The sequence below is a fragment of the Vulpes vulpes genome, chromosome 9 (assembly GCF_048418805.1).
Source record: "Vulpes vulpes isolate BD-2025 chromosome 9, VulVul3, whole genome shotgun sequence".
Classification (NCBI taxonomy): domain Eukaryota; kingdom Metazoa; phylum Chordata; class Mammalia; order Carnivora; family Canidae; genus Vulpes; species Vulpes vulpes.
Window position 1 is genome coordinate 32,335,100 of NC_132788.1, and position 14,830 is coordinate 32,349,929.

The following is a 14,830-nucleotide window of genomic DNA, read 5'->3' on the forward strand; positions in this document are numbered from 1 at the left end:
ATGGGGATATCATCGACTTCTACCCCACCTTACAGAAGGCGGCTTTGATCCTCTCAAATAATGGGGGGAATGGAGATTCTGAACTATATAGATGTATGGCCCAAGGTAGTGGTCTTGTGATCTCTCCACCTCTTTTCGTAATTCTCTGATGCCCTTCCCGTGTATGTGTAGGGTTTGGTGGGGTAGGACTAGCTGTCAGATCAATAACGAAGCTTCCTCTGGGTAGTTGGTAACATGCCTACATTGAGATGACTGCATGGATGACTCAGACTCCATTTAGCTGGTTCTCCAGGAGCAGGAAATGGCTCTATTCTTGGTCATTTGAGCCTTTCCTTGTTTTGGGAATCTGTGCCTTGGCAGGCTAAAGACTTAAACGTTGGAGAGTGCCACTGAGCCCTGCAGAGGAGTGATCCAGGAGTGGGAGCTCACAAAAAGAAAATATCAGGCAGTGTGTGGGGAAATAGAGGTACAGATATCGGGACTGTTTTTATAGCAGTCCCTCTTCTTGGGTATCTGAGTGCCCTTGATGATTTTTAAGGTCTTGCTAGTTTATGTGGACATAAATAAGGCAGGACTTGTGAAACTTGGATTTTATAACTTTTAATCTTTTAATCTCTTTGGGAATAGTATTCCCACTAATAACATCTAAATTTGTTCTTTAACATTTGTAGATCGTTTTAAAAATTTAAGTGTAGTTGACACAATGTTATGTTGGTTTCATGTGTACAACATAGTGATTCAGCAGGTCTATATTGTAACCCCATGCTTACCACAAGTGTAACTACCATGTGTTACTGCATAATGCTATTACAGTACTATTGACTATATTCCCTATGCTGTACTTTTATCCCTGTGACTTAATATAACTGGGATGCTGAACCTCCCACTTCCCTTCACCCATTTTGTCTGTCCCCCACCCACTTCCCTTCTGGCAGTACAGAATTCTCTGTACTTATGGGTCTGGTTCTGCTTTTTGGTGGTTTGTTCATTTGTTCTGCTTTTTCGATTCTACATATAATTGAAATCATACAGTATTTGTCTATTTAGCTCTGACTTATTTCACTTAGCTTAATACCCTCCAGGTAATCCACATTGTTGCAAATGGTAAGGTTTCATTCTTTTTTATGGCTGAGTAATATTGCTCTGTGTGCATGTGTGTGTTATGCATCTGTTGATGGACACGGGTTGCTTTCGTATCTTGGCTGTTGTAAATAATGCTGCAATAAACATTGGGGTACATATGTCTTTTCAAATTAGTGTTTTCTTTTTCCTTGGGTAAGTAAGTACCCAGTAGTGGATTACTGGATCATGTGGTATTTCTATTTGTACTTCTTCAAGGAAACTCCATTTTGTTTTTTTACAGTGGCTGCACCAATTTCTATCCCCATCACCAGCGCACGAGTGTTCCTTTTTCTCTGCATCCTCACCAATATATTTTTTTGTGTGTGTGTGTGTGTGTGTGTGTGTGTGTGTGTGTGTGGTTTTGGTTCTAGTCATTCTGACAGGTGGCAGGTGATAATTAATGGTGGTTAGCTTTTGTCTAGTTAGCTGTCAAACATTTCAGAGAATTCCTTACCTGTCACACTAGTTATAGGAACTAAAACTGGGCCTTTATTGGGTATTTCACAGGTTAGGAGAGGTGAAAGCAAAATAGATAAATAGATAACTAAACCCTTTTTAAAAACGGAGGTCAAGAGATGCCTGGCTGGCTCAGTCGGTTAAGCGTCTGCCTTTGGCTTGGGTCATGATCTCAGGGTCCTGGGATAGAGGCAAGTATGGGGCTCTCTGCTCAGCCGGGGGCCTGCTTCTTTCCCTCCCTCTGCCTGCCTCTCTGTCTACTTGTGCACTCTTTCTCTTTCTCTCTCTCTCAAATAAATAAATAAACAACATCTTAAAAAAATAACACAGAGGCCAAATTTTGTAAGACTGTACTCTGAAAACATTGGTGAAAGCAATTGAGGATGGCACAAAGATGGAAAGAATTCCATCTCATAGATCGGAAGAACACCTATTGTTAAAATGTGTATAGGACCCAAAGCAATCTACAAATTTAGTGCAAAGCCTATTAAAATCCATCGACATGTTTCACAGAACTAGAGCAAACAACCCTAAATTTATATGGAACCACTGAAGACCTCAAATAGCCAAAGCAATATTGGAAAAAGAAAAACGTAACTGGAGATATCTCTATGCTAGATTTCAAGTTATATTACAAAGCTGTAGTAGTCAAAACGGCATAGTATTGGCATTAAATAGATACAAAAATCAGTAGAATAGTATAGAAAATCCAGAAATAAACCTATAGCGATATGGTTAATCTTTGACAAAGCAAGAAAGAATATCCAGTGGTTTGAAAAGGCAGTCTGTCTCTTCAATAAATGATGCTGGGAAAATTGAATGGGTATATAAAAGATTGAAACAGGACCACTTTCTTTCACCATTTACAAAAATAAATTCAAAATGGTTTAAAGATACAAATATATCACATGAAACCATTTTATCCTTGAAGAGAGCACAGACAATGATCTCTCTGGTATTAGCTGTCGCCACATTTTTTTGGTTATGTCTCCTGAGGCAAGAGCAATAAAAGCAAAATAAACTGTTGGGGCTACATCAAAATCAAAAGCTTTTGCAGTGAAGGAATCAATCCACAAAACTAAAAGGCAACCTACAGAATGGGAGAAGACATTTGCATATGACATATCTGATAAAGGGTTAGTATAAGAATATAAAGAACTGATACATCTCAACACCCGAAACACAACCCAGGTCAAGAATGAACAGAAGACATCAGACATTTTCCCAAAGAAGATGTCCAGTTGGCCAACAGACATATAAAAAGATGATCAGCATCACACGTCATCAGGGAAATGCAAATCAAAGCTACAATGAGATAGCACTGCACACCTGTCAGAATGGCTAACTTCAAAACCACAAGAAACAAGTGTAGGTGAGGATGTGGAGAAAAAGGAACCCTGTTGCACTTTTGGTGGAAGTGCAAACTGGGACAGCCACTGTGGGAAACCGTATGGAGGTTCCTCAAAAACTTAAAAACCGAACTACTGACAATCCAGTAATTGCACTCCTGTGTATTTACCCAGAAACGACAAACACACCAATTCAAAGGGATACATGCACCTCATGTTTTTACTACAGCATTATTTGCAATCATCAGCCTAAGTGTGCATGCTGATAGATTAGTGAATAAAGAAGAAGTGTGTGTGTGTGTGTGTGTGTGTGTGTGTATATATGTGTATATATATACACACACACACTATGGAATATTGTTCAGCCATCGAAAGGAATGACATCTTGTCATTTGCAATGACATGGTGAAGTTAGAGCATTTTATGCTAAGCAATGTAAGTCAGAGAAAGACAAATATCATATGATTTCACGCCTAAGTAAAATGTAAGAAACAAAAATGAGCAAAGGAGACAGAAAAGAGATTAACCAAGAAGAAGACTACTATAGAGAAGACTACTGTAGGTAACAGATGGTTACCAGGGGGGAGGTTGGTAGGGGAGTGGGTAAATAGGAGGTGGGAATTAAGGAATGCACTTGTCACCATGAGCACTGGGTGATGTATGGAATTACCAAATCATTATATTGTATGTATGCAACTAATGTAACACTGTATGTTAAGGGTACTGGAATTAAAAAAAAAAAAAAAGCTTAACAAAAACGAGGCTAAATTTTCGTATTTCAAGAAACTTCATTTAATAAACAGCTGACCTTTTACTCGATTTTTCTTTTAAAAGAAATGAACTTGTCTTTGTTTTATGTTTTTGCTCTAAAGTCTTTCCGATGAAGCTGATATTGATCATTCGTGGCCTTCTTCAATTGGAGACTTAGGTCCTCGTACCAAGGTAAAGTACTCTCTTGTAAAATTAATTTTTCTGCTCTGAATTTAGTGTTATGTATTATGGCTTGCCTCTTGTCATTTTATGTTTTTTTTTAAATTTTCTTTATTGGAGTTCAGTTTGCCAACATTCAGCATAACACCCAGTGGTCACTCCCCCAAATGCCCCCCTCAGTGCCCATCACCCAGTCACCTCAACCCCCCGCCCACCTCCCTTTCCACTACCCCTTGTTCGTTTCCCAGAGTTAGATGTCTCTCATGCTTCTGTGTTAGTGTCTGTTCTTTCAGTCCATCTCTTTCTATGTTCATTGTCAATATTTTTGGTTATGGCTTTTTGTTGTCTGTGTGTCTGTGGTTTTCATTCCTGAATCATTACCCCACAAGGCTTATTATTTCTCTCACTTTCCTGGAAGGAGCTGATGTTAAACAATCATTTGTCCTTAGCATTTTGACAAACAAAAGCAACTTAAACTGTTTGTAATGCCCACTTGCCTAAATAAATACTACTAAAAACTAATTTTAATATTTTCTCTTATAAGAGATAGTCATGCAATTATAAATCATGCAAACACATTTAAAAAATTTTAAAGCTAATAAAATAATTAATTTTTTAAAATATTGTATTCATTTATTCATGAGAGAGGCAGAGACAGAGGCAGAGGGAGGAGAAGCAGGCTCCGTGCAGGGAGCCTGATGTGGGACTCCGGGATCACACCCTGAGCCGAAGGCAGATGCTCGACCACTGAGCCACACAGGCATCCCAATAATGACATTTCTTATTGTTAGTTTTTTGAATTTAAATTACTTAGGCATAAATTTTTATTTTAAGTTATTTTGGTAAATAAAGTATTTAAAATTTTTTTTAATTCAAATTAATTAACATATAGTGTATTATTAGTTTCAGAGGTCGAATTTAATGATCCATCAGTTGCATACAATACCGAGTGCTTATTACTTCAAGGGCCGTCCTTAATGCCAATCACCCAATTACCCCATTGCCCCAACCCTCTCCCCTCCAAGAACCCTCAGTTTATTTCCTATGATTAAGAATCGCGTATGGTTTGTCTCTCTCTCTCTGATTTTTATCTTATTTTTCCCTTCCTTCCCCTATGCACCTCTGTTTTGTTTCTTAAATTCCACATAGGATTGAAATCATATGGTATTTGTCTTTCTCTAACTTACTTATTTCACTTAGTATAATACTTTTTAGTCCCATCCATGTTGTTGCAAATGGCAAGATTTCATTCTTTTTGATTCCATTGTATTTATGCACACCGTATCTTCTTTATCCATTCATCTGTCAGTGGGCATCTGGGCTTTTTCCGTAGTTTGGCTATTGTGGTCATTGCTGCTTTAAACGTTGGGGTGCTGGTGGGCTTTCAGATCACTATGTTTGTATCCTTTGGATAAACACTGAGTACTGCAATTGCTGGGTGATAGGATAGCTCTATTTTTAACTTTTTGAGGAAGACTTTGTATAATAATCAGTTAGGGGTGGGAAAAGTAACATTTTGAGACTATTAAATCTCTTATAATCTTCACTCCATGAGAAAATGTAGGTTAGTAAATGGCAGAACTGAGTTTTCAATCTCTATCTGAATGATCTCCAAAACTTGTGTTCTTTTTGTAATGGTGTTCATCTGGTAATGGTGAATATTACAATTATTTTTACGAAACGTGATGCTTGTAATCCTGAAAACTATCAATTTTTTTCTAGACTGTCCCGAAAGTAAGCTTAATAGAGCAAATGGTTGCTTTTCTGCGAGCCAGGGGTAAGCTATTTGAAGATTTGTGTTATTCACTGAGTTTTGTCCATTTTTGTGTTATTTAGTAATTTGAAGTTAGATATCTTCATGTACTCTTTACTTTTTCACTAAATAGGAGCAGACTATGCCATTTTTAGCCAAGAAGGTGGACCTTTATTTGCTCACAATTTTGCAAGTGAAGATAAGACTGAAACTCTTTTGAAACCATCAGTCAATGTCTCTGGCTATTCTCCTCTTGCTTTTGTATCACCTGAAACTCCTCAAACATCTTTAGCAATGCGTGATGTTACAAAGGTAAGTTGTTTTGAACTTTTTCCCCCATGTTTTTTCACCTACCATCCTCTTGATATCCTTATAATGAAAAGAATCTTAGGGAGAAATGGAAGCCCTCAAGAATATAAGAGAAAACAGTGTAATAACAACAGAGAAGTACTGGGTTGAGATTTATAACTTTTGGTGGGAATAAACAAACCTTAGGTATGCCATCATGGAAAGAAAGAATTAGAAAGCAACTGGAAAGAATAGCTAGATGGACGTGAAGATGAGGGAGGGGTTGTCGGGTAAGTAAGAATTCATTTAAGAAGGATGAGATGAATGTAAAGATAGAGTTTAGAGAGATTATTATTAAAAAAACAGCAGTAGTGAGGCTAAGGGAGAACAGATGCTGTATATTATAAAATATGGTAGAAATTATTTTAAATGCAAATTAATAAAAGATAGTCCGGCAATACAAAAAATGCTCAGATTCTTCTGAATGACAGCTGGTTTTTATGAAGAACTGGAAGGAAATTTTATCCTTTTAAGTTTAATAAAGTATGATAGCCTATATTTAATTTAGCAAAAATTGTGTTTATACATGGTACAAAGTAAAGTCTGTTTTAAGCCATAATCAGATTTATTATGAATCTTGAATTTTGGCCGTTGTCTTTCTTGTGGTTTCTAATTAAACTTACTGTGTGGTATAATCTTGGTTGATTTTCGATCTTTTGAGGATAAAGAGAGGACATAAATAAACATTTTAGTTTTTTCATTAATTAAACCTGAAATTTTTTCTTAGGTAAGTGAGGTTCTTAATCTCTATCTATTAAATGAAAAAAAAAAAATTTAAGCTACTGGACTCTTAAAAAATATAAAAACTTTTTTCTGGATTCTGATGCATCTTTTTAAAAAAGTGTAAGCATAGAATAGAGACACATGCCAAATGAATAAACTCATAATTTATCATTCTTTTTGTAAGATGATTTGTCATTAGAGAATCATAAGGAAGGAAAAGTTGCCCGTAGAGTATACAAAGTTATTTCCAGAAGGATGATCTTTACGTTTTCAAATACCTCCAACAGTGGATACATTTTATGTTATCTCAGGAAACTTTAGTGTTCATAGTTGTTATATTTTCTATTTTGTATTTTTTTATATCATTTTAATTTAATTTAATTTAATTTAATTTAATTTAATTTTATTTTATTATTTGTAATTTTTTTATTGGAGTTCAATTTGCCAACATTTAGCATAACACCCAGTGCTCATCCCGCCAAGTGCCCCCCTCAGTGCCCATCATCCAGTCACCCCAACCCCCTGCCCACTTCCCCTTCCACTACCCCTTGGTCATTTCTCAGGGTTAGGTGTCTGTCATGTTTTGTCACCCTCACTGATATTTTCACTCATTTTCTCTCCTTCCCTTTATTCCCTTTCACTAATTTTTATATTCCCCAAATGAATGAGACCATATAATGTTTGTCCTTCTCCGATTGACACGTTTCACTCAGCATAATACCCTCTAGGTCCCTCCATGTCGAAGCAAATGGTGGGTATTTGTCGTTTCTAATGGCTGAGTAATATTCCATTGTAAACAGGGACCATGTCTTCTTTATCCATTCATCTATCGATGGACACCAAGACTCCTTCCAGTTTGGCTATTGTGGACATTGCTGCAATAAACATTGGGGGGCAGGTGTCCCGGCGTTTCGCTGCATCTGTATCTTTGGGGTAAATCCCCAGCAGTGCAAATGCTGGGTGGTAGGGCAGATCTATTTTTAACTCTTTGAGGAACCTCCACACAGTTCTCCAGAGTGGCTGCACCAGTTCACATTCCCACCAACAGGGCAAGAGGGTTCCCCTTTCTCCACATCCTCTCCAACATTTGTTGTTTCCTGTCTTGTTAATTTTCCCCATTCTCACTGGTGGGAGGTGGTATCTCATTGTGGTTTTGATGTGTATTTCCCTGATGGCCAGTGAAGCAGAGCATTTTCTCATGTGCTTGTTGGCCATGTCTGTGTCTTCCTCTGTGAAATTTCTGTTTCTCTCTTTTGCCCAATTCATGATTGGATTGTTTGTTTCTTTGCTGTTGAGTTTACTAAGTTCTTTATAGATCTTGGATACTAGCCCTTAATCTGATAGGTCTTTTGCAAATATCTTCTCCCATTGTGTAGGTTGCCTTTTAGTTTTGTTGACTGTTTCTTTTGCTGTGCAGAAGCTTCTTATCTTGATGAAGTCCCAATAATTCATTTTTGCTTTGGTTTCTCTTGCCTTATGGATGTATCTTGCAAGAAGGTGCTGTGGCCAAGTTCAAAAAGGGTATTGCCTGTGTTCTCCGCTAGGATGCTCATGGATTCTTGTCTCACATTTAGATCTTTCATCCATTTTGAGTTTTTCTTTGCGTATGGTGTTAAAAAGTGGTCCAGTTTCATTCTTCTGCATGTGGCTGTCCAATTTTCCCAGCACCATTTATTGAAGAGACTGTCTTTCTTCCAGTGGATAGTCTTTCCTGCTTTGTCGAGTATTAGTTGACCATAGAGTTGAAGGTCCACTTCTTGATTCACCATTCTGTTCCATTGATCTATGTGTCTGTTTTTGTGCCAGTACCACACTGTCTTGATGACCACAGCTTTGTAGTACAACCTGAAATCTGGCATTGTGATGCCCCCAGGTACGGCTTTCTTTTTTAATATTCCCCTGGCTATTCGGGGTCTTTTCTGAATCCACACAAATCTTAAGATGATTTGTTCCAACTCTGAAGAAAGTCCATAGTATGTTGATAGGGATTGGATTAAATGTGTAAATTGCCCTGGGTAGCATTGACATTTTCCCAATATTCATTCTTCCAATCCATGAGTATGGAATATTTTTGCATCTCTTTGTGTCCTCCTCAGCTTCCTTCAGGAGTGTTCTGTAGTTTTGAGGGTAGAAACCCTTTACCTCCTGGGTTAGGTGTATTCCGAGGTATCTCATGCTTTTGGGTGCAAGTGTCAGTGAGGTTGATTCCTTAATTTCTCTTTCTTCAGTTTCACTGTTAGTGTATAGAATCCTGCCACACTGCTGAAAGGCTGTATGAGTTCTAGCAATCTTGGGGTGGAGTCTTTTGGGTTTTCTAGGTACAGTATCATGTCATCTGCAAAGAGGGAGAGTTTGACTCTTCTTCTTTGCCAGTTTGAATGCCTTTTATTTCTTTTTGTTGCCTGATTGCCGAGGCTTGGATTTCTAGTACTGTGGTGAATAGCAGTGGTGAGAGTGGACATCCCTGTCTAGTTCCTGATCTTAGGGGAAAGGCTCCCAGTGTTTCCCCATGGAGAGTCATATTTGCTGTGGGCTTTTTGTAGGTGGCTTTTAAAATGCTGAGGCATGTTCCCTCTATCCCTACACTCTGAAGAGTTTTGATCAGGAATGGATGCTGTAGTTTGTCAAATGCTTTCTCTGCATCTATTGACAGGATCATGTGACACTTGTTTTTTTCTCTTGCTGATATGATCAGTCACATTGATTGCTTTACAGAGTGTTGAACCAGCCTTGCATCCCGGGGATAAATCCCACTGGGTCATGGTGAATCATCTTCTTAATGTATTGTTGGATCCTATTGGCTAGTGTCTTGTTGAGAATTTTTGCGCCTGTGTTCATCGGGGATATTGGTCTATAATTCTCCTTTTTGATGGGGTCTTTGTCTGGTTTTGCAATTAAGGTGATGCTGGCCCCATAGAACAAGTTTGGAAGTACTCCATCCCTTTCTCTCCTTCAGAACAGCTTTAGTAGAATAGGTATGATTTCTTTAAACGTTTGATAGAATTCCCCTGGGAAGCTGTCTGGCCCCGGACTTTTGTGTTTTGGGAGGTTTTTGATGACTGTTTCAATTTACTCCCTGGTTATTGGCCTGTTCAGGTTTTTCTTCCAGTTCCAGTTTTGGTAGTTTGTGGTTTTCCAGACATGCACCCATTTCTTCTCGATTGCCTAATTTATTGGCGTCAAGCTGCTCATAATATGTTTTTAAAATCGTTTGTATTTCCTTGGTATTGGTGGTGATCTCTCCTCTCTCGTTTATGATTTTATTAATTTGAGTCTTTTCTTTCTTCTTTTAAAAAGGCTGGTTAATGGTTTTATCTATCTTATTAATTCCTTCAAAGAACCAACTCCTGGTTTTGTTGATCAGCTCCGCAGTTCTTCTGGTTTCTATCTCATGAGTTCTGCTCGAATCTTTATTTGTTGTCTTCTTCTGCTGGGTGAAGGTTTCATTTGCTGTTCCTTCTCCAGCTCCTTTAGGTGCAAGGTTAGCTTTTGTATTTGTGTTCTTTCCAGTTTTGGGACGGATGCTTGTATTACTATGTATTTCCCCCTCAGGACTGCTTTTGCTGTATCCCAAAGATTTTGAACGGTTGTATCTTCATTCTTATTAGTTTCCATGAATCTTTTTAATTCTTCTCTAATTTCCTGGTTGACCCTTTCATCGTTTAGCAGGATGGTCATTAACCTCCACGTGTTTGAAATCCTTCCAAACTTCTTCTTGTGATTTAGCTCTAATTTCAAGGCATTATGATCTGAGAATATGCAGGGGACGATCCCAATCTTTTGTTGTCGATTAAGACCTGTTTTGTGACCCAGTATGTGGCCTGTTCTGGAGAAAGTTCCATGTGCACTTGAGAAGAACGTGTATTCAGTTGCGTCTGGATGTAAAGTTCTGTAAATATCTGTGAAATCCATTTGGTCCAGTGTATCATTTAAAGCGCTTGTTTCTTTGGAGATGCTGTGCTTAGAAGATCTGTCGATTGCAGAAAGCGCTATAGTCAAGTCTCCACATATAAGTGTATTATTATCTAAGTATGTCTGAACTTTGGTTATTAATTGAGTGATATACTTGGCAGCTCCCGCATTCGGGGCATAAATATCATGATTGTTAGGTCCTCTTGTTGGAGAGATCCTTTAAGTATGATATAGTGTCCCTCTTCATCTCTTACTACAGTCTTTGGGATAAACTTTAATTTAGCTGATACAAGGATGGCTACCCCTGCTTTCTTTTGAGGACCATTTGAATGGTAAATGGTTCTTCAACCTTTTATTCTCAGTCTGTACGTGTCTTTAGGTCTAAAATGAGTCTCTTGTAGACAGCAAATAGATGGGTCTTGCTCTTTTATCCAGTCTGAAACCCTGTGCCTTTTGATGGGGTCATTCAGCCCATTCACGTTCAGGGTTACTATTGAAAGATAGGAGTTTAGTGTCATCATGACACCGGTTCAGTCTCTGCTTTTGTGGATTGTTTCCTTAGACTTCTCTTTCTTTTACAGAGTCCCCCTTCATATTTCTTGCAGAGCTGCTTTCGTGGTCACATATTCTTTCGGTTTCTGCCTATCTTGGAAGCTCTTTATCTCTCCTTCTATTGTGAATGGGAGTCTTGAGGGGTAGAGTATTCTTGGCTGCATGTTCTTCTCATTTAGGAACATGACTGTATCCTGCCAGCCCTTTCTGGCCTGCTAGGTCTCTGTGGAGAGGTCTCTGTTATCCTAATACTTCTCCCCATAAAGGTTAGGGATCTCTTGTCTCTTGCTGCTTTTAAGGATCTTCTATTTATCTTTGGAATTTGCAAGTTTCACTATTAAATGTCGAGGTCTTGAGCGGTTTTTATTGATTTTACGTGGGGATCTCTCTATCTCCTGTATCTGGATGCCTGTTTCCCTCCCCAAGTTAGGAAACTTGTCAGCTGTGTTTTGTTCAAATACAGTTTCTGGACCTCTGTCCCTTTCGGCACCCTCTGGAACCCCAACTAAACGTAGATTTTTCCTTCTGAGGCTGTCATTTATTTTCCTTAACCTATCCTCATGATCTTTTAATTGTTTTTCTCTTTTTTCCTTAGTTTCCTTCCTTGGCATCAACTTGTCTTCTATGTCACTCACTCATTCTTCTACCTCGTTAACCGTCATTAGGACCTCCAGTTTGGATTGCATCTCATTTAATGATTTTTAATTTTGGCCTGATGAGATGGAAATTCTGCAGTCATGAAGTCTCTTGAATCCTTTATGCTTTTCTTCTAGAGCCACCAGTAGCTGTATAATTGTGCTTCTTTATTGGCTTTCTGACATTGAATTGTAATCCAGATTTTGTAACTCTGTGGGAGAGAGGACTGTCTCTGATTCTTTCTTTTGTGGTGCGTTTTTCCTTCTAGTCCTTCTGTTCAGTGCAGAGTGGCCAAAAACAAGTTGTACTTGATAGGAGCGTAGAGTTTTCTCACTGTGCCACTTCAGCAGTTCTCTCTTTACATCTGAGACCGAATTTTGGTAGGTTTTCAGGATGATTTGAAAGTTATCTCCTCTGGGGTGATAACACGGGTCTCCTTCAATCTCATTCCTTGAGGACCTGGGTCAGGTACTCAACCACTTCCACTGCCTTTCCCTTCACCGTGTTCATCACATTCTGCTTCCTGGGGCCGTGGTGGCGGCCGACCGCAGACAGGGCGGGAGGGGCACCCGGGGAAGGGGAGTCAAGAGATCCCTGCCGCGCCGCCACCTCCGCCGCCCGTGGGCCCGGCCGTCGGCGCCCGAGGGGCGGGACTGGCCACGGCGGCCCGGCCGGGACGAGGGGGAGGGGCGGCCGCGCCGACCGGAGGGCAGGGGGCGCCCTCCCGCCAGGCCCCCCAGGCAGGCGCGGCGGACGGGGCGCAGGTGTCGCGGGCCGCGAGGGAGGGCGGCGGGAGAGGCGGGCGCACGCACACCCCTCGCCTTCTCGGGAGCTGTCGGCTCCCCTCGGCTTCACTCGCTGTTTTGCGTTTTTTGATTTAAAACTTTTCTAAGGGATCCCTGGGTGGCGCAGCGGTTTGGCGCCTGCCTTTGGCCCAGGGCGCGATCCTGGAGACCCGGGATCGAATCCCACGTCGGGCTCCCGGTGCATGGAGCCTGCTTCTCCCTCTGCCTGTGTCTCTGCCCCCCCCCCCTCTCTCTCTCTCTGTGACTATCATAAAAAAAAAAAAACTTTTTAAAGTAATCTCTATACCCAATGCTGGGCTTAAACTCAGATGCTGAGATTTCGAGTCACACACTCTTGTGAGTGAGCCAGCCAGGTGCCGCCGAAAGTTGTGAAATTTAACCTGTGAATTCTTTCATATCTGAAACTCAGAAATACAGGTGATTTGATTGTTTTAGGCCTTTTCTTCTCTCTTGTGAATATGGAATATTGCGTCCTGCTTGATAATCGTACATGACTTTGGAGACTCTAAACCTTTAATTTGGATGATCATGATTATTAATATTTTAATACTAGATTCTTTCTCCAGCCTTTAAGTACCATCCTATATGTGTAGATAGGAAATTAAAGCTATTAGTATGCTATTCACAGTGGAATAAAAAACCATGCGAATTTTAAAATGGGGTTTTAAATTTTTCTCATCAAGTGCCTTAAAATTCTGTAATCCCTAAAATATTTCTCTTCTACAACTTAAATCTTAGCTTTTAAGATTCATTTTTAAAAAGGAATATTGTGGCAGCCTGGGTGGCTCAGTTGTTTAGTGCCGCCTTCAGCCCAGGACCTGATCCTGGAGACCTGGGATGGAGTCTCCCATGTCAGGCTCCATGCATGGAGCTTGCTTCTCCCTCTGCCTGTGTCTCTGCCTCTCTCTCTCACTCTGTGTCTCTCATGAATAAGTAAACAGAATCTTTAAAAATGATAAAATAAAAAGGAATGTTCTCACAAAATCTTCAATTGCTGTTTTGCAATTAAATATTTCTATTTATCTAAAAAATGCTATTCGCTACAGAAATGAATACATGCCCACATATATATGCATTTTTCTAAGGATTTATTTATTTCAGAAGTGGGGGGAGAGGGGCAGAGAGAAGGAGAGAAGCAGAGTCCCTGCTGAGCATGAAGTCTGTTGTAAAGCTCAATGTCACAATCCTGACATCATGACCTGAGCCAAAATCAAGAGTTGGATGCTTAGCCAACTGAGCCATCCAGGTGGTCATTACTTGCCTATATTAATAAAAGTATATTTTCTGTTCTAGAAAGTAATGTTGAAGTATATAAGTGAAGTACTGAATCCCATGGTTTTCCCCCCCTTCTTTTATTTTTATTTTGAAAATTTCAGAGGTTTGTGCAGGCTGACATTAATTATATCAGGTTAGTATGTTTTATGGATGACTTTTTAACATCATGTGGTTTTCCTGAGTATTGTCATTTTTTTTCCTACTCCAAATGTATTTATCTAAAACTTTCTTAATAAGTCCCCTGAGTGCTTCAGATTTGATGAAGCCCCAGACTGAAGACATTATTTCTGACTCTTTGCTCTTCCTGACTTTGTAATCTGCTTTGTCATTTGTTTTCCCCACCCTAGTATAAAGCACCGTTGGAACACTGAAGCAGAAAAAAATCCTGGACTCTAAACTTCCCTAAAATTAGGTGACATCACATCCAGGTGCCTGGGGTGGCTCCCTTGGTTAAGCATCTGACTCTTAATGTTGGCTCAGGTCGTGATCTCATGGTCCCAGTATTGAGCCCTGTGTTGGGCTCTGTGCAGAGTGGAGAGGCTGCTTGAGGATTCTCTTCCTCTTCCTCTGTCCCTCCCTCTGCGTGGACACACACTCTCTCATTCTCTCCAAAAGTAAATAAATAAATCTTAAAAAAAGAAAAAAAAACATATCCAGTCACTCCACCACATGCAGTATCTTTACCTGCTTACAATTTTTCACATCTTATTACCGTAATTCACTTTCTCATCTATAATTTTGAAATACTCTTCTCTTTTGGTTCCTCCATGTTCATCTTTACATTGATACTAGAGTGACGTTTCTAAAATATATTTGTGATGATGTAAATCCTCCGCTTATTTAGTGGATTCCCCAATACGTGAGGGGGGAAGTTCATATCCTAGCATGACCCCTGTCTTTTTCAGTTCAGTCCTGATTTTCCAATTATATCTCTTTTTCCCATTCCCCATAATTGTGTCCTAGTTTTG

The 14,830-nt window shown here is 39.6% G+C and overlaps 1 protein-coding gene across 1 annotated transcript in view; it reads left to right on the top strand.

The window, feature by feature from the left end:
* The window catches only part of LOC112912623 (uncharacterized), a 156,843-nt gene that overhangs the window by 50,635 nt on the left and 91,378 nt on the right, over positions 1 to 14,830 (top strand). Inside the window, exons 14-16 of the mRNA XM_072722109.1 lie at positions 3,800 to 3,869; positions 5,580 to 5,634; positions 5,744 to 5,922. Coding sequence (XP_072578210.1) covers positions 3,800 to 3,869; positions 5,580 to 5,634; positions 5,744 to 5,922 — 304 coding nt within the window. The remainder of the gene's footprint in view (positions 1 to 3,799; positions 3,870 to 5,579; positions 5,635 to 5,743; positions 5,923 to 14,830) is intronic.